At 40.2% G+C, this 26,004-nt stretch overlaps 1 protein-coding gene across 2 annotated transcripts in view; it reads right to left on the bottom strand.

The window, feature by feature from the left end:
• BCL2L13 (BCL2 like 13) overlaps positions 1–26,004 on the bottom strand; it is a 38,717-nt gene that overhangs the window by 7,073 nt on the left and 5,640 nt on the right. The window contains exons 3-7 of one of the 2 annotated variants that reach the window (XM_085570037.1): positions 22,720–22,837; positions 18,152–18,262; positions 17,058–17,214; positions 15,059–15,128; positions 10,061–10,204 (exon numbers count right to left, since the gene is read on the bottom strand). In XM_085570037.1, the coding sequence (XP_085426163.1) occupies positions 10,061–10,204; positions 15,059–15,128; positions 17,058–17,214; positions 18,152–18,262; positions 22,720–22,741 (504 nt within the window). In that variant the 5' untranslated portion in view covers positions 22,742–22,837. The remainder of the gene's footprint in view (positions 1–10,060; positions 10,205–15,058; positions 15,129–17,057; positions 17,215–18,151; positions 18,263–22,719; positions 22,838–26,004) is intronic. The other variant, XM_021552059.3, reaches the window with a different exon arrangement.

The raw sequence follows: 26,004 nt of genomic DNA, 5'->3' as shown, positions 1-26,004 counted from the left end.
CAATTCCTTCAGTGCTCCCCCTGTATGGGACAGAACAGAACAGGACACCTGGAAACTTGGTGAGCTGGAAGAAAGATGAGAGGGCCTCTGCAGGAACAGCAGCTGCCTGACCTACATTTCAGCAGAGATTACAGCACTCAGCTGCTCCAGCTGGTGTGTGCAGAGAATGGAACCCCTTGCATGAGCTTTGCTGGGACCTCATTCTTTCCCCAACTTTATTGCCATGACATCACCAAAGTACACCACAAGGTCATTACTAATCTGACAAGACACTAAAGTCTGAAACCAAACTGCAACGGACCAAAGAAAAAGAGAGCAAATGCAAGTACACAATCCCAGCTGAATACCACTCCCCACTCCTTCCTGTGCAAGTGCTCTCTATTGCCTGTCCATTTTCATCTAACACTATTCCTCTTATACTAATTCTTTCCCATTTCCAATGCTATGTGAAGCCTGAATTTCTGCTTTGTACCAACAAGTTGGAATCTACAATAATTCTAGTATTTTACTACAATTTCAGTTATTCTTCAACAAGTTCACTTTCAAAAACTGCCATCATAACTTTGGCTACACAACTGAAGTTGAAACAAACAACCAAGCACAAACACCCAGAGATGGTGACATGGTTTGCTTGCTTTTATTTAGCTAGGAAAAATCTGTAGGCATCCTAAAAATTTAACAGTGGGTTTCACTGGAGAAAATGCAAGTGTAAAATACTGATTCCCTGCAATCAGCCCAGTTCAAGTACTGGGCTCAATGTTCCATGGTCTGGAATATCCCTTTGGCCAGTTCAGGTCAGCTGCCCTGGCCACACTCCCTCCCAGCCTCTTGTGCCTCCCCTCCTCGCTGGCAGAGCATGAGACTCTGAAAAGTCCCTGATTCAGGGTAAGCACTGCTTAGGAACAACTAAAACATCAATGTGTTATCCATGTTACTCTCATTCTAAATCCAAAACACAGCTCTGTACCAGCTAGGAAGAAAACTACTCCATTCCAGCTGAAACAAGGACAAAGAGATGGGGGCAGGGAGATACTCCAAAGTTTCCTATGCCATGTAACAGAAGTCTGTAAAATAATTAACAAAGATTCAGTAACTTTCTTGTTTGTAACAAGAATGACTTGAACATTCAATCAGTGCTGGGAGCCCCTTTCTGTGCAATTTCCAAACTTTCCTCTACAATCCATCATAACAAAAAATTCCATTCATTCTCCTTCTCCATGCTCCCTTCCACACACAATAGTTCTTCTAAAGCACTCTGAGCAGCTGTCCCTTTTTTAAACCCTTCCCAACACCTGTGAATTTGGGGCTTGATTCCTACCTATGGTTTCCCATTCCAAGATATCTCCCTGGTTGTTTCACAACTTCTTATGGATCCACACTGTGACCTGTGTCAGGAACTCATCCCAGTTAAAAACTAACACATTTCTTATTTTGTGGAGATGTTTTTAACCCTCATCCCATGGAATTTTATAAGATATTTGGAGGTGGGCAAAGGAGTATTACAGAACACTTGAAAAGGAACTTTTCTTCATAAATGCCTTTAAATTGCTCAGTGTGAGAAAGATCATCCAGCTTGGTAAGATGCTCAGGAACAAAGTAAAACAATGTGAAGAGTTCCTCAGGGAAAGGGTTAAAAGCAATTAAGCTGCTCACTAACCATTTGAGGATCACCACAAAGTCTTAATTCAGAATGCAATAAAAACGAGTAAAGCATTACATTTGTGAAAATGTTCAGACACCAACCACGTGCCAAACCCAAAGCAAACTCTGCTCTGCAAGTAGTCACTGACAGTTCAAGACTGCAGTATCCTCAAAGTCATGTTCCAATAGAAGAACTAATTTTTTTAAAATAATGACACTCAGGCCATTAAAACAGAGGTCTACACATAGGAGGAAGCAACCAGCAGCGCAAATTAAGGGCAGTGGAAAAGAAGAGCCAAGAAACTGAAGTAAAGGCACAGGTTATTTGATCCAAAGAACAGAGTGAGGGCCAGAGCTGCTGTGCAGCGTGGGAGGACAGCACTCCAAACCTGTCCTGCTCCAGCAGACACTGGAAAGAGAACAGCAGGGAGCCAGTCACTGTCCTTGGCTTCCACCACCCTCTGCTGAGGACAGACTGGCAGCCTGCTACCCACACTCTCTGGGATTGTACACTCACTCCTCTGACCAGCAGGTTTTGCCCTGGATGTTGTAAAGTAGAAAATACTCTCACTGGAATATAAGCCACTAACAGACTCCTATGATCAAAGTAAACTTTTTATTTCCACAGGTGACAGAGACTCAGAAAAAACATCAATTAAGCAACAAAATAATTAGGGGTAAAACCTGCAGTCTCATAAACCTTGGTATGATCCTCCTCTGTTCAGCTCTCCACTTCCACAAATCAGGATGAATTTATTTCCTGTCCACACTACATCACAACACACTAGACCATGTCTGTGGTGTGACATTAGAAGAAAGAACAGGGACACACACCACTGATAACTGCTCTGCTCTTAACATTCCAGTGGAAGTGCACACAGGCTGCTGTGACATGCTCAGCTTGAGGCATATACAAAAATATTCCAAAAACACACTATGCTGCTGAGGATTTGTGAGCTCTGGTACCAAAAAAGCCACCAACATGGGCTACATTGAGATGGCCTGAATTCCCCTGAAGTCACACATTGTGCACTGGTGAAAGCCAAGAGGCTTTGAGGCATGACTCAGCAGCCCACAGAGGGAAGAATGGAGCCACCTGTAGTCATTGGGGACAGCAGGTACAGAGACTGCCCTGCAACTACAACCATCCTGATACTTCTAAATACAGACTTTCACTGGAGATTTGCTTCTCACAAAATACAGACAAGATCTGGGCACATCTTTGGAGAGGGTAAGGAAATGAAGGAATGGTTATACAGGGAACACAGGCCATCCTCATAATTTCAAATACCTTGTTAATACATGTAGCAACACTACACATGCAGCCTGCCTTCAGCAGGAGGGAGGAGGGCCAAAAGGGACTCAAGAGTTTTATTGTTCCTTTTCTCATGCAAACTGTGCTGACCTCAAAAGAGTTATCAGCTGCTGGCTCCCTATAAATCAGAGCCTTATGCAGCCTGGCTGATTCCTTTCTGTCTTTACAGACAATTTACCTTCCGTGTCAGTGCCTCAGGGACACAACTCCCCAGGCTTGGAGAGACACATCACCCGTGGCTGGGAAGGCTGGGGCGGAGCTGACACACTGGCAATTCCAGCACTTTTTCATTCAAAGCTTATGAAGCTTTAATTGAAAATCCAGACAGTAATAGGCATTCTTTAGGATACATGATTAATATTTCTTGAGCTGAATTAAGGTTTAATACATAAAGTCAAGCAGATAAAGCTCGGATTTTGTGATGGTTCAGCTGAGGTTTGCACTTCAGTGTTTTTTTTTTTCCTTTTAAAGCATCTGAGATAAAAACTGAATGACATTTAGGACAACTCTCTTGATTCATCTACAGATGTGACCCAAAAGCAAAGCTCCAACAGGCAGATTATTTCAGGACAGGATGGAACATGTGGAAGGATTTTTAATAACCTCAGGAGGCCTTATATAAGCCCTACGCATTAGATTTAATAGTAAGTAAGGAATGTATGTAAGCATTTCTTTATCTGGTTTGTTTATTGCAAAAAGACAGTATACTGCTTCAAACCAGAATCTTCAGAATTGCTCCTTTTCATATTTGTGGTTGGAAACTTGCAGACTTGGAGTGCTTTTCCTCATCCAGCACATTCAGAGAACCATGTCAGGTGTGGCAGAGAAGCTGGAGTCCCTCACTGCAGCTTCCTGTCACTCCTGGTCCCAACCACTGCCACTTGAGGGAAGAGTAGGCACAACTGACAAGGAGACAGTAAACATAACTAAACCTCCCCGAAAACAGAAACCGACTCTTATGTTGTCTATATTATCTTTGATAGTTTTCCAATATGTCTATTATTAAGTGTATACAAACAAACAGGCTCATTACCTGTAACATATATTTGCTAAACAGGAAAACCTTTAACTACACATAAGGAAAAAAATCCTTATTTAACAAAATAATAATTTCAGCCCGATTTATGCAAAGCTGCTTCTGGTAGTATGAGATACTCAATTAAAAATTCTGAATGTCTCAAGGATAAAAGCAACTCAATTCTATACAAAACATGCCAGCTGACACCCTGGAGTAGTAACACACATTGAATCTATAATAGAAATGAGATTAGATTAGAACAGAAGAGATCCCCATTAAGGTGCCCACTAGAGCATTTGCTGCATCTTAGAGCAGACTTCAAATACCCTGTCCTGTAAACACAAAGACCAGGAAAATGTAAAACAGCTGTGTCTAACTGCTGTTGAAGCTTCTTCTAGGGTTTGGTTTTAAGTGTTCTTAAAAGCTCAGCTGCTCTCTCTGGTTCAGTTCTTAAAGTAGAAACGAGGAAGGACGTGGATAGGCAACTCACACAAAACTCATTTCTGAAAGCACAAAAAAGCCCGCCTGAAAAATATACAGCCCAGCAAGCCGCCTGTACCCCTCAGATCCTGATTTTGTCCAACTCAGGCAAAAATTCTGTGCAGGTCAGAGACAGGCACCAGAGGAAAAAATCTCCACGTTCCCTGAGCTTCAACCCCCCAATATGAAATTAAACAGAGCCACATAAAATCCCTGAGAAAAAGAGTATCCTGAGGTTCAAGAGGAAATGCTTGCAGAACACAGTGTCCCAGGAGAGCAATCTTGGCTATGATAAAAATTTCAACCACTCAACTCAGCTAGGAAGTTTCTTAGGTAAGGGCACTGACTATTTTGTAACATAACCTCTCGCAGAGAGAAATGAAGTTCAAGAGGTGTTTGCACAATGCTCTCAGGCACATGGTGTGGTTCAGGGCTTGGACTCAGGGATCCTTGTGGGTCCCTTCCAGCTCAGGATACTCTGTGCTTCTATGGCCACCTTCCCCACACCAAAAGTGTCACAGCAACGAGCACTAGGAACCCATCAAATGCATTTGTGCTTAAAATCCAGTGTCTCGAAAACAAGAGGCAAGGAGTGATGAACTGGGCTATGTCCAGGGATCCTAAGACATCTCCCACAGGGAGATAAGCAAACTTCCCACAACAACAAACTTCCTTGGAGCTGGGAATGTGCTTGTTGCATGATCTGTAGCCGTGGCAGAGGAGTAGCTGTGTGCTGGAGCAGGCTGCCTGTGCCCAGGAATGGCTCCACTCCCACCTGGGTGTGCCCAGGCTGCGGCTCCATCTGCTCCATCTTGGTGCCCAGCCCTGTTATGCCAAACCTTTCCAGACCCTTGTGGAAGTCAGATCTGACAGTATCACCCAGCTAATCCTTCAGAAAAACAGACTATAAAGGAGCTTCTGACAACACTCAGATCCAGAACGAAACATTTTAAAATATAAAGAAGTCCCAAAAAAGCCCTCAGGCACTTATTGTGCCTCTCTGTTCATCTTTCTGAAACTGTCACGATAAGTAGAGCCAAGAAAAAGAGAGCAGACTTCTTACAAATAGGATTGCACTTTTTATTAAGGAAAAGGAAAAGGAAAAGAAGGTCGAGTGAACCACATCAAAGCACTTGGGTATTGAGCCACTGCTCTCATTCCCTTCAAGGAATGCTTTGGCTAGAACAGCCTGCAGAAATTATCCTCTTCCATCCCTGCCTTCCAATATAACCTCTACAACCTGCAGAAAGTCAGCACCAAAGCAACACCCTTTAGGTTTTAGTCTTATGGGTTTAAAATGAGGTAAATTCAGTTATCTATAGACCACTTCCTGAGATTTGAAGTTGTTGTAAGGGAAAAGAGAAAGGAGATCTAGTTGCTCCTTTACTATTTAATGTCCTTCTTCAGCCACAGTTCCTAAAAATTTAAAAAATCTATTACTGGACCAAAGAAATTACATATAAATAAAGTGGACAATTCACTGCAGTATTCCATGACACAAGCATAAAGCACAATTATTTTGAAAGGAAAACTCCTTTCTAGGACTCCTCTAACTAGACTGCCTTTTCTTGCATCTCTGCCACATTAAACTTACTTCTCTCTCCTCCAGCAGAGCACAACTCTCTATTTCTGCATTGTCATTCCCAGGGCAGACACCTGGACTGCTGCAGAAGATTTTCATCTTGGGAAGCACAAACTGACCACCCTGCTTCCCTAGATGACAATTGACTCTTTCCTCTCTTGCCCCTCCAGATTTTTAACACTCTCTAATATGGGTATTATTTAATCACCAGCAGCAAAGAAAACAACCAAACCAGCTGCAAAGCCCACGACAAAACACTGGAGGACACAGAGAAAACAGCTTCTCTAAGGCTGAGATAGGAAATTGTAAACACTACGGAAATTTCAAGCAAATTTGCTTTTTACCCCTTCAGCATGGGCACTTAACTAGTTAAATGAAAATCCAGGTCTGAACTCCATGAGACAAGACCCTTGGGAAGGTAGAGACAATTTCTGCCACAGGTCACAATATAACTCCCAGGTTTTATTAACTACACTCTGATAAATTGGTTCAAACAAGAGGAAAGCAGAGGGGCTGGTAACAAGAATGGGAACTGGAGAGGAAAAAAAAGGGTAGCTAGATTCCAAGAAAACTTACATTCCTTTCTCCTTATAGACATTCCCAGATATTTCTACAAAGATGAAATCTAAGCATGAAAAACAGGATCTGCAGAACTTCAGAAGAAATAAATTATTTGGGAAGGGATGGGAAAGGAAGAGGGAAAAAATCCTTACCAACGGACTGGTCTTACTGTGCACTTTTCCAGGAGACCAAGAATTGCTTCTGATGCAGCAGCATTCAGCCCTGGAGAAGTCAGAGAGAGCAAAAAGGCAGGGGAGGTAGGAGGAGAGAAGGGAGGGGAGATGAGGAAAGGGGAGGGGAGAAGAGGAAAGGGGTGGGGAGAATGCGTACACACTGCGTGTAGATTGAGCCCTAACTTTGCTTTTGGGAAAGAAAAGAACAAAGCTACTTGTAAATCCAGCTAGATTTAGAAGATGATAATGGCTCAAGATTATAAAGGAAGAAGGTCTGAGTAGGACCAGCAGACCCACTAGCCAGGACGAAGATATGTGTGTCTGTTTAGAGAGCCTGGAATGCCCAGCATGCTTTCTCCAGAAGAGAGGTCATACTAAAACTTAGGAGTCGAACAGATAAATGCAAGAGTTGCAGCCAAACCTATCAGAGCAAATAGTGAAAGAGAGAACATAAAACTATGCCACCCATTCCCTCACCAACCCAACCAAGCCACCAGTACATTCCAGTACCACACTGTCATCAAAAGTTAGCTGAATTACAATTTTAGTGTCTGAAGGGAGAATGGGAGGGGAACACTCTCATTGTTTCAACACACTGTCTCAGCACCATATCTCTGTGGGACTGGCATGGAAAATAAAAAAGCAACTTCTCATCCTCCAATATATCAAATTTCTCATTTCCCATAAGCCATGCCAATTTCTTGAAATCTGCTGCATAACTACCCAATTTGTAAACCTTTATTCACTTGAGCTGGAATTTTTTGCTTCTGGTTAGCTGTCTACCATCCTCAGTCAGACGCTTTCCTGGACCCAGAAGCCTCTTGAGCTCACAGGAAAACCTCAAGTCTTGCACACATGCAGAACCCTGGGAGCTCTTCCAGCTGCATTGTGGCTGCAGAGAATGATGCAGCAAATGGATGACACAGCTCTGTGGAATTCTGACTCCACAGTTCCCAGTGAGGCACAGGAAGGTCTCAGCTGACCCCTCACCTTTGACTGGCTACTCCCCTCCTGACAAAGAACACTTCAATCCAAAAGGTGAGGAAGATCCCAAATGGTGCCAAGGGATGAGACAGCACCAGAGACCACAGAGCTTTTCAGGTCTGCCCCTGAAAAGCTGACTCCTGTGAAGCTCTCCTCTGCTCCAGATCCACAGAAAACCAGTCAGGCTATTCTTGCATCTCACTTTTAAGCAAGTTCTTAGCTGCTGCAGGAAAGACCTAACTTCATACAGGTCCAAAATGACACAAGAATTGAACCCCTTACTGTCACAGCAACATGAGTCACTGGTGACACCCAAGTATACATATTACCCTTGTGGCTCAAGCAAATTACTGACAACTTGATCCAGCACACAGAGCCCCTGTGGCAGATGCATATCTTAAAAAATGCAAACACCCCAACACTTCCTGCGGCTACCAGCCTGCCAGGCTCTTCCTGGTCATCCTCCCATCTTGGCCCTGTGCCCTGCTCCCAGCACTGCCATCCCATAAACCCTGAACAAACTCAGAAACATGCCACAGGGTGAAAATTAACCTTTTCCTTACAGGGAGGAAATAATACAATATAACCATATATTCCCCTTCCTCCACAAAAAGCCCAGTGGGTCCCCAAGCCCATCCCGAGAGCAACTCACAGAGATTAGTGCAGCTACATTAATTCATCTGGAAAGGATTTTCATCACCTAGTCTCTTTCCTCGCCTCTTGTGCCGTTTCAAAAATAGCTCAGGCTTGTTTGCTGCACTGCCCGTGTCAGGCTGATTTTCTGCCTGGCTGGATGTGCACAGACACGCTGGGAGCCCGCTGGACAGCACCACCCTGATCTGTGCATCCCTGCACAGCCAGCCAGACACAGAGCACAGCTCCCTCCCTCGCAGGCCGTGCTGGAAAGCTGCTTGTTTTCAGAAAAGTAAGCACTCTATGAAGTGTGTTTACATCACAGGTCTCAAAAAGGGGCTGGAGAACACAGCACAGCTCTTCTGGAGGTCAAAAAACAAGGCAGAAAAGCAAAGTACTAATATCCATCTGTCTAAAAGCTGCAAGTAAGGGCCTGCCCTGGGATGAAAATACTTTTGAGATATGAGTGCATTTATCAAATGACCTAAGGTCACTTGGCTGCATGCTGTTAATGCTTCTGTCCATTAAAGACAAACAATCCCTCCCACAGGCTTTGAGAACTGCTCTCCACAACTGCCAGGAAGGGAACAGGGAAAGAAGATGCAGATGTGCAGAAATTCTGGAACAAGCTACTCTTCAAAAAAACCCCTCAGGTAAACTCTTGGATTACGAGAAGCTTCTAAAGGAGATTTTTCCTACTGGTACTTTTTTATCACTGGGTTTTCCTGAACAGCCTTTCTTTTTAGAATAAATCAGATTGCTGGAGCTATTTCACAAATCCCAGATTAATTCCATTCAAATCTGGCATTCTTCCCAAACCCAGTAATCTTAGGCTCAGCCTCCAAGACCCAACTCATCAGCTGTGAGCTGCCTTTCTGAAGTATTTCTAAATGAAGTTTTCTCAGCATGCCATGACTCAGGAACATTGGTTACCATGAATTAAAGATTTCTACAAGGAAAAACGCAGCACAAAGAAATCCTGATTGCTTATTCAATGCATGTTCCTATACAGCTATAAACTCCAATACACATTAGCTATCTTATCACTTATTATAAAAATAAATTAATACCTATTGACATTTCTGTACCAAGTGCTCCCCAATTACTCATCTGCTAAGAAACGCTCTGAAATTTAAGAGGAGGAAAAAACCCATATACCTTTTCCAGCAGTCATCAGAGGATGAAGATACTATTAAAAAGAGAAGCCTCTCAGGCATATAACCTCTTGCTACAGGAGTCTGCTTCCAAATGCAGTGCTCCATGTGTATTAACAGGGAAGCACAAAGCTCACCATACTGCAACAAATTAGCACCTTAACACACACTGTATGAAAATGAGTTGTTATCTGACACCTAAGGACCTCTTCAATTTCAACAGCAATCCAACAAACCAGACCTGCAAAGAACTGGAACAGACTGCCTGGGGAAATTGTGGAGTCCAACCACTCAGGTCTTTAATATCAACATCAGAAATGAATGGGTGAAAGTCAATTCTGCCTTGGGGCAGAGAAGAAAAAGAGATGACTACCCAAGATCCCTTTCTGGTCCTGACCTCCTGATCTTTTTTTTAAATTTCTTTTTCTGAGTCATTCTTCCTTGCATCTGCTTACTTGTAGCAACCCCTCTAAGCTTTCACTCCTACTAGGATCACGCTTAGAAATGAAGTCTTCTTACCCATCCTCCTTGTTGAATAATATAATCTGAAGAATAATCTTCTAGATATGTCACCCCGAAGTTCACAAGGGCACTCAGTGGTTCCTGGCCCCGTCTTGTCAGCTCCATCAGAAATTGTTGTAACAGAACCAGGGGCACCAAGACCTTAAAAACAAACAAACAAACAAACAAAAAGTGTGAATAAATACAGAAAGCTTTATCAATACTACTTTGCAGCTAGAACAGAATTCATGTGTCAACAGAAAAGGTCTGAGGCTTTAAGTCCAGACATACCAGGGACTATACACTTCATTTCTGAGAAGACACAAGGCAAACACACAATAAAATGCACTAAGAAGGAAGCACTCAATCTCCTAAACAAAAGCCCACAGTCTAACTCGAGAATTTCACAGAACACCACTGCAGTGCTTTTTTAAGCCCCACTTTTTTCCCAACACAGGGTCCAGGTAGAGAAGCAGACCAGGTCCAGAACTTGCTACCCCACAAGAGGAAAGACACAACATCATAAACAGGTTAAAGGGATATGCATCCACATGCAAACAGCAAACTCACACACATTCTTGAATAGGGACAGTGCACTAGACAGTCTCTTTAGAAGTTCACACTTAGCTTTAAGGCAGGACAGAAGCAAAAACCCCCACCCAGCAGTATAGCATTACAAACACGTGTGAAATTACAAACAAAAAGCCCTTTCCATGTCAAACTCTTCCTGTGATGCCACATTTAACACAGAGAGAGCTTCCTCCTTCATTTTCCTAATCCCATTCCTCTATAGAAACCTTTAAACTGAATGCTCAGCCTTTACCTAAATTACTCTGGAAGATGCAAGACTCTGTGAATCCACCTCCTTCACATTATACAGTTCTAGACATTTCCTTCTGAAATTATGTTTTTGTTTACCTAAACAACATGCTGTAGAACTTTTAAACTCTAAATTTATTCTCATAGAGCATGCAAGTGGCCCTCTGGGCTTTGTTCATATGCAAGGGTGGGAAACTGGTATGAACTGAAGTCATCAGCATCTGAAAAAGCCTTATTATGACACAAAAGAAAAATATTTGTTTTACTACATTTTAATTGAGGCAACTGCACTGCACATCTATTGACTGTGCAGACTGGAATTCTGTATTCCAGCTGCACAAGGGAGATGAAGGCTCTTCTACTGCTCATACTCAACTCCTAAGCCTTCTTCCCTCTCCAGTCTCTTTCCCATAGTGTGGTTTTCTTTTCTGTGAATATCCTGCACTCCTATTACCAGAAATCACACCTTAGTGTGCAAAGCTGGAGGAAGATGAATAGACAAAGTCAGCTGAAATTGAGATTTGTACTAAATTCATGGTGGCATCACATTGAGATTGACTACTAAAACCAGATTGGGCCTAAAAAATGTCCATAATCTGATAAATTTAAAATGTTCCAGCTGATTAACAAAGAAGTCCAAGACTGTGGCAGACAGGTTATGCTGCAGACGGGCAGAAAAATTCTAAAAGAAAGGCCTCATAAGATCAGGCCTGCTCTGCTAAATTAATAGCTGGCTTGTCACTTCTAAGTGTAGGTAAGTATTTTGCAAGTTCCCATGCAAAAACAATCTTGGTATGAGTAGTTTGTTAACACAACAACCAATTCTTAGAGGGAGAAAAACAACTAGCACCTGCATAAACATTAAATCTGTCCCATGAGAATCAGTGAAGAAAATAGGTAAACAATTCAAGAATAGAGAGATTGGGTAGAAAAGTAAAATATCTCTTACTAACCACAGAGTAATTGGCAAGAAAGCTATTAACCAATTAAAGCTGCACACAAGGCCTGTAAAAACTGTACAAAATGAGTTGTGTGAATAAAGAATTGGCTTTTCCTGCATTAAGAAAATGGAATCTCAGCTGACTTACTACAACAAGGTTATAGTACTGCTGTTCTGTGCTGAACAGTTAACATTGGTAACTGTTAACACTTAACTAGGGATGTCATGGTGCCAGAAGTTTAAAAGTGTTTGTATTTTAAAAGTGTTGGGGTTTGAGTTTCTTGCAATTAAATCAGAGGCAGAAGAGGTGCAAGAAAAGAGTGCACAGATATAAGGAATAGGTCAAGATGAAGTGTCAAGAGGAATAAAAAAACTCAAGCTGTCAAAGCTAGGGATCTTTCAGAGACTTTGGGCACACCCACATTACTCTACAGCAGCATGAACACTGAGATCTCGAAATATTTGACATTTAATGAAGCTGAAGGCAAAAGAAACAAAGGCAAGGAAAGGCTGCTTGGGAAATGAAGGGAGCTAAAATGCTGGCAGAGTGAACCTGATTGTTGCCTTCCTCCTTTGCCAACTTGACGCCTAATCCACGCATTCACCCCAAATTCAGCAAGCCTCTTCGAGCTCACAGTGAGTGACCAAACTCAAACTCTAACAAACTCTAACATCCACACAGACCAACAAACATCACCCAGCTTTCCCTTCCTGCTGAAATTACTGACACTCCTGCTCTGAGACCAGCAGGAACAGGAGCAGGTTTGCAGGAGGCTGGTCCTAAATTCACCAAACAAACTGACTCACAGTACTTCCATGGAAGTTAACATCACCTTTGTGTACAGAAGAGCAGCTGAGTGAATGGTGATGAGATTTAACTAGAACAAAGTAAAAATACTGCCTTTGCAATTCAAAGCAACTGCAATTCCCTCCACCAGGATGCCTGGGAAGGAATGCTAGGGGCTATTTATATTGTGACTGAAGAAAAACACACACAGAAAATAGTTGGCAGGACAAAATTTCTAGGGAATCATTATAAAACCCACTTTGCTATCAGAAGATAGCTGATTGTGTAAATTAAACACTTGTCTCCACTACACTATTGCAATCCCATTGAACAACATTACAAATTTAAATGCACACACAAAAAAGACCTAAAGAAAGTTCAGAGGATTTGAGGAAGCTGTATTTTTTGAGGAAGCTCTATCCAAAATTATTGCAGTTCTGTGTACCTTTTGACTATTTCAACTTAAAATTAATCTAATTCTTCACATGATTATTTCTTCTATTTTTGTTGCACTGTTATTTGCCCCCAATTAACCAGGAAGAATGGGACACTAAGATGACTGCTACCCTACTCATCAGTTCAATTGGTTCTCAATAACAATATCTGTTATCCTTTCAGATGATACACAGCAGTGGGATTACGTATTTTGGATATATGCATATAATATTCAATTTTAAGCAAAAAGCATAAAAACTCAGCAATGCAGTATTTAATTTTTTTAATGTTAAATTTATTACAGAAATTCAATTTGCCCTGTCTGAGGTGGTTTGGAATTTCTTTTTTTTTTTTTTTTAATGAGAGTCTTATTTCAAATGAAAGATGAAGACCCTTGTCATTTATAGAATTCTACATCAACATGTTTTTCTAACAGCTTTTTTAGAGTAAAAATTAAGCTGAGCTGAGATGGCAGGAAAGGTATCTAGATTTCTTCTGTTACAAAACACAATCCTGATTAAGATGATAAAGGAAATTAAAAGGAAATGAAACCAACACAAATGTATTGCATCTTCTCAAAACAAGGATTATTGAAGGAACTGCTGGGCATTCCGGGAGCTCCAAGCTACCAGAAAAACAATACAAACAGATGCTGTGCTGGGGTACAAAATTTCCACTCTGGTATGCCTTTACGGCATTTTCATATGGACTATGTGCTTTGTAGCAGCAAGTATTACAGGTGAGCAGAGTTGATGATAAAGATGGTCTGGATGATGCTCTCCACCACAAGCTGATGGGGACTGAAATACTCGAGCCCCAGGGGCTACAGGAATGCAGCAACAATGAAGGCTGGATCATAAACCCCCAAATGCAGCCCATTCATCCACCCAGGGCTGCATCTTCAGGAGGTGGGGACCCAAAGCATATTGACCTGAGAAGCCCCATGCACTCCTCCCTTGCCAGCTGAGCCACAATGACTGGTTTTATGCTTGGTTTTAGCTTTCACCAGCTGAAAAGTGAAATGTGCTAGCTTAAGCCACTTTCTTGATAATCAGATTTCATGGATGCTTAAACCAAAATGCTGTGAATCACAAGATGACAAATTGAAAGAGCACACACATAAAGCAATAATTGCTGGAGCCATGGGCAGTAACTTGTCATGCAATGTTTATTAAACTGCTTTACAAGGGTCCACACCCTTGGTTAGATGAACAGTTTCTGAAGTAAGCAGGGGAATCTAGGCAGGAAAATGTTTTTCTGGAAAAAATATGTAAAGGGGGGGGGGAAGATTTCTTGTTCTATTTTAAATTTAAGACTACATTTTAACACTCAAATTGTGACTACATTTGCAAATAGTTATTTCATTCTGTTTTGATGCCCACTGAACCCATAAGAGAAAGATTATAGTGATGAATTTGAATGATTAATGAAAGAACAATCTGGGAAGAGTAATCTACTCTTTGTACATTAGAAGGAATTAAAGATAATTCATTTACAGATTTGCATTTTGTTTAAAAGACTCCTATCATTAGAGATAACTACCCTTTGAAACCAGGTAGGAACACCATCCATAACATTTTCTGAACAATTTAAATATCATTAAGATACTGTCAATTTTTATTTTCACCATGTTCAGCACTCTTTTTTACATTTATTTTAAACCTGACATTGGAGCAGAAAAGGAGTAGAGAAGTGTTATGAAAAAAACATCTCAGATTTTGTTCCAAAACTGCTGCACGAATTAACCTCTCTTGGGAATTTAAACAAAGTAAGTCAAGCAACTTATCTAACTTTTCATTTTACCAAACTAAAGGAAGGCTGACCTAACACTTCCATTCAGTAACTTCTAGCTAAATTATCTACAAAACTACCTACTATGTGCACATCTACCACTCTGAGAGTGCAATTTATTTCATACTAAAACCAAGTTCTTTCTATTTCTGACCCTCTCTGAAGCACAACTGTGGCTAGTATAAACAATATGGACATCAAAGATACACAAGACATATCCAAGTGCAAGTCACTGATCTGGTACCTTGTTCCATCCACTGGCATGAGCAGATGCCTCCTGCGTGCGCTCCCGATATTCCTGATATGTCACCGGCCTGCAGAAGTTAAACCAACACTGAAAGTTATAAAAGGAAACAAAAGAGCGTGAATAAAAGAAAGTTCTCAGTTTCCAAAGTATTTTCACATGTATTACAGCAAATGATTTTCAAGACCTAACAAGTCTTGTGTTTCAGGACATTAAACACCAGCACCAGACAGAGTCAGGAAGGCATCACCTTTCTCCCAATTACACATTTTGATATAACTGGTGAATTTCCTAATAATTTGATACTCTACAGCTTATAAGACATTAGATAAGTAGGTTCTCTGATATACTAGAAAATTTCTAAGCCCTTGCATGTTTTTATTTATAATCTAAAATTTTAAAGACAGGGCATTCCACTAAGAAATTCATACCTGAGCTAGAGGCCAATGCAGAGTAAAATTTTGCAAACAATACAGGCTACGGACTAATGCAGACTATTTGACTGCATTAACATTGTTAGAGTTGAAACCTTTATTTGCAAGAAACAGCAATTTTGATCACAAAGCCCCTTCACACTTCAGTAGATACCTCTAGTCTAGATTTATGACATCTCTACTTCTCTGAATTGGGATGATAAAATTCCTTTCTTCCATACTCTTTTCTCCAATATCATTTGGAATCTAAGAGTCAGTAACAGCAAAGGCTTTCTGCCAAGTGACAGGAGAAGATGCACTGCTTCAAAAGCAGCTGTCTTCAGCCCAGATCATTACAAAAGGCAAGCTGAGACTTCAGTTTAATGGGAATAATGGTAACTGGCATTGGACAGAAAACTGCTTATTGAACTCTAGGAACCTGTCATGATCTGACAGCCTACTGTACCTACTATACTGTAAACACTTGTTTATATGCATATCAGAGGGCAGGAAAATATAAGCCAAATTAGTATTGCATCAAATAGTGCTACTCTAGCAACAGGGGGAAAAGAACCAAGTTAAAGCACCCCAGGAAAATGTAATTTGGGTTTTTCATTTTAAGGGCACTCTCCTTGGCACATTAATTCTTTGAAACCAAACCTAAATCAATCAGTGGGATGAGAAGAACAGGAACAGCTGCAGGAAGGATATTATCAAGAGATTAAACAGTAACTCTAATTTGTCTTAGAAAAAGGCAACACAGTTTCACAGGCATTTCTGACTTTATGTATGTACATACATAAACAAAAAATTAGAAAGCAAATATTTTCCTATAGAAAACACAGGAAGCCTAGAACATCAGAATATCAACGAGCTGGAACCACTTAAATGCATGGCTGCATTTATGCAACTCTTCCTAAAGAAGCACCTTCCAACTCCAGCTCCCTACCAACACATTTTGGAGGTCACTCAGAAAAGCCTCAAGTAGTTCATGTAGATCCATTAAATTTCAGGCTGGCCATTTATAACAGAAAATCAAGCAACTACAACAATTGTACCAATTTGCAAAATCATTAATTAGGATACTAGCATGCCAACTGCAATGTGCTATTTACACAATACGCTTAAACTGGCAGGACAGCTGTTAAGGCACCAAAGTGAGCCCAGGGTGGTCACAAGGCTTGTAACCATCCTCTCCAGGAAACTCTCCTTATCATGGGCCAGACCACAAACAAACCTTCAGCTCCACTCTTTGCTATAAGGATAAGGACATTAGTGTAGCTACAGCCCAGCATTCATGAGACTGGCAATGACAGCTGCCAGTTTCATCAGCAACTCAAACTGCTTGAAGCAGCCTCAGAAATTCAGCAACAAAAGCTAAAAATTTTAGAACTTACATTGCTGCAAAGGGCAAATACCACAAAGAAGTATTTGCACATTACATCGCAAAACAAAACAAATAAACCCAGCCAGATAAAGGAAGATTGAAAAAGAAAGAAATGCCATACAAGAGGCAGTCCTAACTTCAGCATTTCAGCAGCACAGTGCAAAAAGAAACATCTTTGAAAAAGCAAATGGAAACTCACTTGCTAAGCAAGCTCTGCAGTGCTTTGTGCAGATGTTCCTTCAATTCCTGGGACACTTTCTCCCCCAGATGAGCAAGGCAGTCTTCTATGGAGCTCTCTGGATTGGCAGGGCTGAACACTGGGGAAGTGTGGCAGTCAAACCCTGTAGTGGTAAATGCTGAGAGAAGAAGGTACACAAAATAAAACAGATTCATGGAAGAACATCAACAGCCCCAGATTTCTTATCCCAGCAGTTTACATAAGGGACGAAAAAATCACAACTCTTTAGTCAAAGCATGCAATGAACAAACCATAGTACAATTGTCCAAATACATTTTGAAAGTGCTACTTACAAGGCAGAGACTACTGAGCTACATTTCACCACCAGTTCTTGTTTCACAATTGCATCTTAACCAACAAGTTTGCTGAACATGCAGCTATTCTCCCATTTTAAGCTGATGCTAACCCTGATGGAGCAGCAGAAGAGCCTCTTTTCATAGTAAATTTGCCCACACACAGACATCTCTGCAGCAGTACTAGAGTATAATTTTTAAAAATATTATTTTGCTCATATAACCTTTCCCTTCTCAGTTTAAAACTTCTAAGAAAGCTTCATATGAAAGAACTTAAACAGCTCTAGAGTGTTTCTATTTCAGATTTATGATTTGCAACACACAAGCAAAGCAAAGATGGGTTTAAAATCATTCCTTGCTGGGAGTCCTATAAAAGTCCACACGTACAGGTCAAAGCATATCACAAAAAATAAACCTGGTGGAAGGGAGAAATCTGAAGGTTTAAGTCCACGCTCCTTGACACATTAGCTCCCGAGGACTTCTGTCAACAAGTGCAGCAGCTTAAGGGCTGCTTACTTTTCATTATTTATAGTAGACTATTAAATGTCATCCAGTTGTTTGCTTTGGCCAGGCTCCGCCACTCCAAATGGTAACGTTTAACTATTTTACTCCATGTGGCAATGTGTACAAATCTTGTGGGGGGAGGAGGATAAAGAGATTCAAGGCATTCAAAAATCTCTTTAACTGGAGTACCTGTTACAAATTAACCACCATTACAGTGCATAGAGATTATGGATTGAAACGGGAAAATCTGAAGAGCACCTTCCAAGATTTCTTCATCAAGATGTTTTAGCTCCTCCTCGATTTCTATTTTAATCTTCTCCAAAGCCTCTTTCTCCAGAGCATGTTGTGCCATAAGCTGTTGTTGAGTCCCTGAAAGAAACCAGAGAAATCATTCAAATGTTTTAATTTAATTTTTCAAACAAGGTAGATAATGGAACAAGGTATTGAAATATTAAGTACAAAGGAATTTGAGTTGGAATTTCAATTTCACACAGCAACAAGTATGATCCCTCCAGAGGATTTATTTCAAAAGTTTTATTACACAAACCCAGAAACAGATAAATTTCCAGGCCTATTCAAGGTAGAACTGGTGATTTAAATACAGTTTAAAAAATAAAAAAATAAAAAAAATAACTGCAAAGCTACAAACAGGATGTGTATGAACTTTAGAGGCAACATCTTCAATTTAAGACCAAAAGCAAACCAAGGCACATAAATAATCAACCATTACACCTAATACATTTATTATCAAACTACACCAAAACAAAGCAGACTGGCATAAGCTTGATTTTTAATAGCAAAATATAAAATTTATACTGATGCCTGCAAAATCTACAATGTTCTCAGAGCAACTATGCAATGACATCAATGAAGAATCCTGAAACCTGTTAACCATCTATCATTTCTTTGGCCACGAGGAGTCTACAGGCCACAATTTAATACTGGGTTCACAAGCAAGACTAGAGGCAAAGGACCTCACAATTATCAGTCAGTTGCCAATTCTCCTCTCTTAACCAAGATATTTATGTGTTTGAAATGGCTACATATCCCCAGAAGTTCACATGCCATCGTTTAGGATCACAAATACATTTTCTATGTGCTGACTCTAGATATTGGTAACAGAAGCTGTTTCAGCCGTATCAGTCAGGGTTACACAGACTCTCAATCATCTTAATCATTATGCTGTACCAAGAGACACAAAACTGTTTCCAAACAAATCCAGGTATTCAGGACATCTGAATTTCTCACCCTTTCTGTACCTACACCCAGGGCCACAGTTCTACCTAGACACCCAGACAATGTTCTGCTCTATAGATATTCTTCACTCAGTTAAAGAAAAGAAAAAGGGAAAAGGTTTCTATCTGTAATGTTGGCATCATCTGACTCAATTTCCACCTCATCACTTTCATTTCACATCCAGATCTTCAGGTAAGTCCTCTAACAGCCAGCAGAGCTTTCTGGCACATCTTTTTTCATTCCTGTTTTGAAGGCACTAAATCATCATTTACTGGTCTTGTGAATGACAACTTTGTGGCCTGTTTCCTTTGGTTTGTTTCTCTTCTCTCTGCTTGTTTCCTTTGGTTTGTTTCACTTTAAAATGTTGTCTTGCCTTTCCTTTTCTTCCACAATGGACACATATAATCACTCAATTTCATAAAAGGGTGTGTGAAAACCATAAAAGCACTCAACACACACAGATGTGTAGTTAACTACACACTAGTGAAGTACACTATGCATTTCCTGTATTTAAAAAACCACTAGACAATAAGCTTCCAAGGGCTCCTACAATTGAAAAATACATTAAAAATCCACAATATCAACCCACCGAACATATGTTAATGCTTAAAACTCAGCAACGATCCCTCTAAACCAATGTATGCTTAAGTCAGGATAAAATGTTTTCATTTATTTCTGTGACCAATCAGTTTAATTCCATTTGACTTAACCACACATGTTCAGAATAACTTTACTTAGCTTCTTAAATCCCTTCCCAAGTAGTGTCTCTTTGCCAGTCTGAGTAATGAATTCCAGAGAGGAGCAAACTGTTCCTCTTTTTGGTTAATGCCCTGTCAGTCCCTGTCAGTCACTTCTTTGAAGAACTGAACCACTGCTCCTGAGTCAAGTGCAACAAGTGTGTGCAAGTGCCACCCCTTGTGTGAACCTGAGCTTTCCTCGTGTCTGGAAGGGACAGAGGAGCACCCATTCTCATGGGACTAATGTGACAATGATCACACATGACAAGCTGTCATACTGGATAAGAAGTCACCTGGAAAATGGAAGGAAGAGAAATTCCACTGCTGCCAGAGTACAAAAGAGCTGTTTAGATAATCAGCACTGCAGTCAATGGTTTCCATATCGTAACACCCACAACTTGGCAGCAGCTGCTGATTCTGAGAGCACCTGACTATTCAGTCATGCCAAAACATCAAAACCCCACCACTCCCAGAGCAGTGACTTTGCACTGCTTATTCCCCTCATAAAGAATGGATTTCAGCTTTCTGCATCTCCTGGATATTGACTGCTACCAACAAACACTGCACAAAGCAAAGGTCCTAAGTGAGGGGTATCTTTTTCTCAATTATCCAACTTCCAAGTCACAAGCAGGTAGAAGAAAACAGTAAAACCAGTTTATTTTAGATGAGAATATATTTTTATGATCAAAGATGCAAATGGTCACACCATTTCTCATAAATGGTGTTTGTAAGAGCCATAAGCATTGAATGCCTTCCTGTGCTCAAGAAATGGGTCTGCCTCTTCTGGGCTTTTGGCAAACCACCTCTGCAAGGCCTCTTCCCAACCCAGAGGCACAACAAACCTCTGTTATGTGTTCTTACATAACCAAGTTAGTGCATTCTACTTTCTATTTATGGAATAAATGTTCACTCAGACACAATTATGTTCCTGTTAAGATTTTGGGTTTCAGGTGTTTGGAAGTAACCTAAAAAGTAGAGGAAAATGTGTTCTGAAAGTCCATCAAGCACTGCATCAGGGAGCATCTGACTACTAAATAAATGTAATACTTCAGTAAAACTCCAGAAGCTCAGTAACAATACAAGACTAACCCATTTGCCAGGTTTAATCCCAGAAGGAGGAGGGATGGGAAGTCATTCATAAGAGCTAAAGAGTCTGCACATCTCATTCTACAGTGCCTGAGCCAAAATTTCGGCTAGCAATGGACAACAGCAACTATAAGGAGAGACTGAGAAGATGTTAATGCCTTTTTAGTTTAAGGGAATGAAGGATGATTGAAAAAGAAAGCCACTGACGTCACAGATTGCTCCTGCCTTTTTTTTTTCTTTCATGCCTGTAATTTTAATTTAGCAGTATCTTCATTTTCAAATTCTCCTATGTCTCTCTATTAACTTCTGTCCAGTTGACTTAAAAACTTACTTTCAGCATGACTGTAATATTTCTTTAACATCTCACATATTTTAAAACATTAAGTAAGACCCTAAAATTACTATAAGCACTGAGAAGTGACAAAGTTATACAAAATCTCTTTACAAATGTATTTATCTGTTTCCTTTAATGAAAAGTACATCTATTACACCAGCAAATTCCAGACCATGGACTGCCACACATAGATGTAGCCCTTGATTTCAGAAATGTTGAAAAGAAGTTGTTTATAAACCATAAGAAGGCTCAGCTTAAGAGAAAATGAAAAAATCGAAAATATTAAAATGAGACATGATATCACCAACTAGCACTATTTTTTTTTTAATGGGCAGAGAGAAGGCTTAATCAAGTGGGATTTCACACCCCAAAAAGCTCCTTTTCATTGCCTCAGTTCAGGGAATAGCTCCCTTATTACCATGAACTCAACTGCTCTGACCTACAATGTGAATCTTTATAGCCCAAACAGCCCAAAAACAACCTAAAAAACTCAGTTTCTTACAAGCCAACAGTAGGTACCTTGTGTATGGGAAACCAGGAAAATGGCTCGATCACCAACTACATACAGCACTTCATATGGTAATTCCAAAAAGACAATAAATGGTCAAAAGGATATTGTGCACCATAACTGGATTAAAGTACTGGGGATAGCATGCACCCCAGGGAAACTGTAAAACTGCCAAAACCTTGCTCACCTCCTGGCTAACCTATGTCACCATGCAGTAGTGGCACTGACTAAATCTTTCAGATGCTCTGTAAACTAAGGGATTATTTAAGATTTTTCACTCTGTCAAGAAAAACACAGAAAACCTAATTTTCTTCACAGTTTGTTGTAGCCACAAGCTCATGGGATGGTGTCAAGCAATGGGGAAGTACATTAAAATAGAGAAATACATTAAAAGTCACTCCCCAGTAAAATATAAATAAACATTTATAATACAAATACATTGACTCATAAAACCAAAGTACTTTGACTCACTTGAAAAGTTAATAATACTAACAACTGCAGCAGAGTGGAAGCTTCAGTAATGAGTGACATCAGGGGGAAAAGTGTAGAGATGTTTTCCAGTACTTAATAATTATTTTCTGTGTCTGAACCAGTATTTATAGGTATGAAGAGGTCTGAAAAAATAGAAAGCATCTCTCTGCAATATAATGAACAGACAACTGAGCACTTCCACATATTTTAAAAATATGTACTCATCTGTTGCCTCAAACCACATTGACTAACACAGCTGATGCTACTCTATGTGTTCTATTAATTTATCTGATTAGTTCACCTACCTGAGAACCTACTAAGAAGTAACAGAATAGACTGCTAATAGATTTTGCTTTAAATAAACTGCAGTGACTTATGCAGAATCATTATTCTGAAAAAAACTAATAGGAAAAATCTCTCAAAGCATTTGGCCAGTTAAATTTGCTGGATTTACCTCTGAAGACACTGAAATCCATTACAGAACACTATATAAAAGATTGGCTTGCCCAGTAAAACTGTCTTTTCTTCAAGAGTCTGGAATACTGTAGATGGCTCTCTCTTCAGTCCCTGTGCTGAAAATAAGATAGCAAAATAAAAATTTCCAAGTGCTCATCAGGTGTTGACTTAGAACAACCTTATTTGTTTGAAGTCAGAAGTGATTTTAATGCTTGTAATTGAAGCCATCCTTCTTGCAACAAAACCAAGACCAACCAAGAGACCCAAAAGGAAACACAGCAGTGTAACTGTCTATATAATTTCTCTGAATTTTCTATTCACTGAATAAAAACCCTCCAAAAACCATCACTCTTGCAAAGCACATTATGGCTACAAACAATGAAGTTCTAACTGGAAACATATCAACCCATCTAAAGCTTTATCTCAGTTTTTGAAACAGAAAGACATACACCAGAAAAAAAAACTAGTGCAAAATGCAGGAAAAGAGAAGAAGATGATGGTAACAGAGGCAGTTGTGGCAGAGATAATATAGTACCACTACTGTTAGGAAAGATCACTTTTTTTGGCTGGGTTTTTTTGGGTGGTTTTGACCCACCAGATACGCCTTCAAGTTCAACTGGAGTGCTGAAACGTCACTGAAATCTGGGACACTGTGGTAGAAGGAGACTCACGGGAAACACAGAGATCCTAAGAACAACCTAGTGCACCGTTTTTCCTCATCTTCTGTGTTTGGTACACATGCAATGGAAAGGCAGAAGATCCTCCAGTTGGTGACACAAGGTGGCTGGAATTGGGATCCTGCGCTGAACCGCCCTCTAGAGGAGTCCCTCACTCTCAAGCAGACAAAGAGCTTAAGTATGCCCAGGCAAACTAAAACTTGTCTTCCTGGATACTCCCATTATATGGAAAATTATTCAGAAAACTTACCAGGAGTACAGTCTTATTTGGATCTAAGAAAAATAAATGAAGAGAAAGTACTGCAAACCTTAGTCAAGGCCTTGTATGAATGAAACAAAATACAGGAGTTTGTTCTGCAAGTGGAAAGGAAACAGGCAACAGGCGAAATTGCTCCTTCATTACCCCCATGGAAGGTCTGTCAGCACAATAACCAAATCAAAGCAAAATAAGATTAAGGACAGGTGTTTTTTATTGGAATCTTCTCCATTCACAAATCAATGGTGTTCAGTCATAGAGTAGAAAGACTCCTGACCAGCATTCTGAAGTGCCACAGAAATCTACAATGGAAGGAATCTGGGATCACTCAATGTGTTGTATCAACAACTGGTGATGGTGCTTGGAAAACAGACCGACAAGAAGGAAGAAATGCTGTGCTGTGCTGTTGTTACCCCTCCCATGTCTATCACCAAACCCAGAAGTCTCCTCCTCAAGATGGGATTCCAGACAACAACAGTTCATTTCCATTTCCTGCTTTCCCATCCCTCTTGTTCTACCCAGGTTTCTCAGCTCACACTCGGGACTGTAACACCCAGCTACATCTCCCAGCAGCGCATTAGGCAGGGCAGGAAATATCCATTATGGGCCCTGCTCCACTCCTAGAGGATTGCAGATTACAGCAAGCAGCCATCAACCACATGCCAAACAACAAGGGGATACACCCTGGGAATATAAACTGCTCAACAATCAATGGAGAGGCACACAGCACTCTGAAATAACCACACATAGCCCAGGAATGCAGCTCAAACACTGCTTAATTACAAGCAAGGTGAGCAAAAGTAGGAGAAAGGATTTTTAAAATCTAGCTAGCAGACAAAAGAAACTTCTCAGAAGCATGGAAGGCAGAAAACCACCACCAGGAAAAGTCAGTTAGGAAAGAATGAAACAAATCCTGAAGCAGAGGGATAAAGCATTTGCTTAGTTCAATACAGCCTGAAGCCCGTTCAAAGCATTACAAAACAGAGAGAGAAGCAAGTTGGCAAATTAAAAGTAAGGCAAAATTATTCAATCAAGAGGCTTTGATCAGAAAGCAGCAAAAACACTGAAAGACAGACCTAATTAAAGTGAAACATGACCAGGAGAGGAGACACTGTGGTCACTGTCTGGTTTGGGGAACGAGGTGGGGAAAATGTAGGAAGATTTCCTCTTTAGAAGTTGTAAAATATGAATGCTTTAGAGTTATTTTAGTAGCAAATCCAACTACAGACTGCTGTGACACAAGCAAACACATCTAAACAATATCTGAGAAGTCCTCTTAAGTCATTACAAAATTTTCATTTAAGAATTTGTAGCTTCCTCTTTAGAAAGTTTAAATATACCTCAGTAGTTCAGATTAGAAGCTTAGAGCTTCCAGTAATGAGAATCAACTGATTCTGAAAAGGAAAGGTTTCACCTCAATTTGCAAATACTTCAAAGGTAACCACAGCCAAATAATTTTTTAAAAGCTTTAAGACTAGCATTTTCCTCTCTAAATCTTCTATTTATAGAACAATTCCAGTTACAGCCCAGTTTTAAATTGGTGGGATGTTCAGAATGACATGTTACTGCTAAAATAAATAGATTTTTCAACAAAGGGTTTTATGAAACAGCTAAGGCGCCTCTCCTTTCATGGACCACAGATGCAGTCAAAGTGGAAGTAGCAAACATACCTTAAATGCATTAAGGTTAATTTTATTAATTACATATACTAATATTCATTTAATGAATTACATATAATACAATCAGCATATGCTATGTGATTTAACACCAAACTGAAAAGCAGTTCTGTCATAACCTTGTTGCAGTCTTTTCAGGAATTTCTCACTTAATGACAGGTAAGTTCAGTAAATGACAGCATATGCATTCTTAAATGATTGTTCAAAGAAAACAAAGATTCTGAAGACTGTCTCTTTTTGGTTTGGAGTTTTTTTAAGTCTCCTTTCATCGGAGTAAGTTCTGAATCACAGAACTAGTAGTGATTAAAACATCATTAAGAAGTGACAAATCACCCAGGCTTGGGTGACAAACAACATTGCTTAAGAGCTTGCCATCATAAAATAAAGAACAGCTTTACCTCCTAGGTTTATGTGAAACACAATCTACCAAACTTCTTTTATTCTGCCTTCTATTTATTGATTTAACCTCTTCTATCCATAAACCTGTCCTGGAAGAAACATCTAACTCCACGCAGTCCTTGACTTCTCAATAAATAAGTAAATAAATAAATAAACAAACAGAAGTAGCACAGGCCACATCTCTGTACCAGCACTGACTGACAACAACAGGAGCCTCAGTGTAATAGGGCAAAACTATTTAGCACAGGAGATTGCTCAAGACACCACACAGTTTA

This window comes from Lonchura striata, chromosome 1A (genome assembly GCF_050655825.1).
Source record: "Lonchura striata isolate lonStrDom1 chromosome 1A, ASM5065582v1, whole genome shotgun sequence".
NCBI lineage: Eukaryota > Metazoa > Chordata > Aves > Passeriformes > Estrildidae > Lonchura > Lonchura striata.
This window is presented reverse-complemented; position numbering and strand designations above follow the sequence as displayed.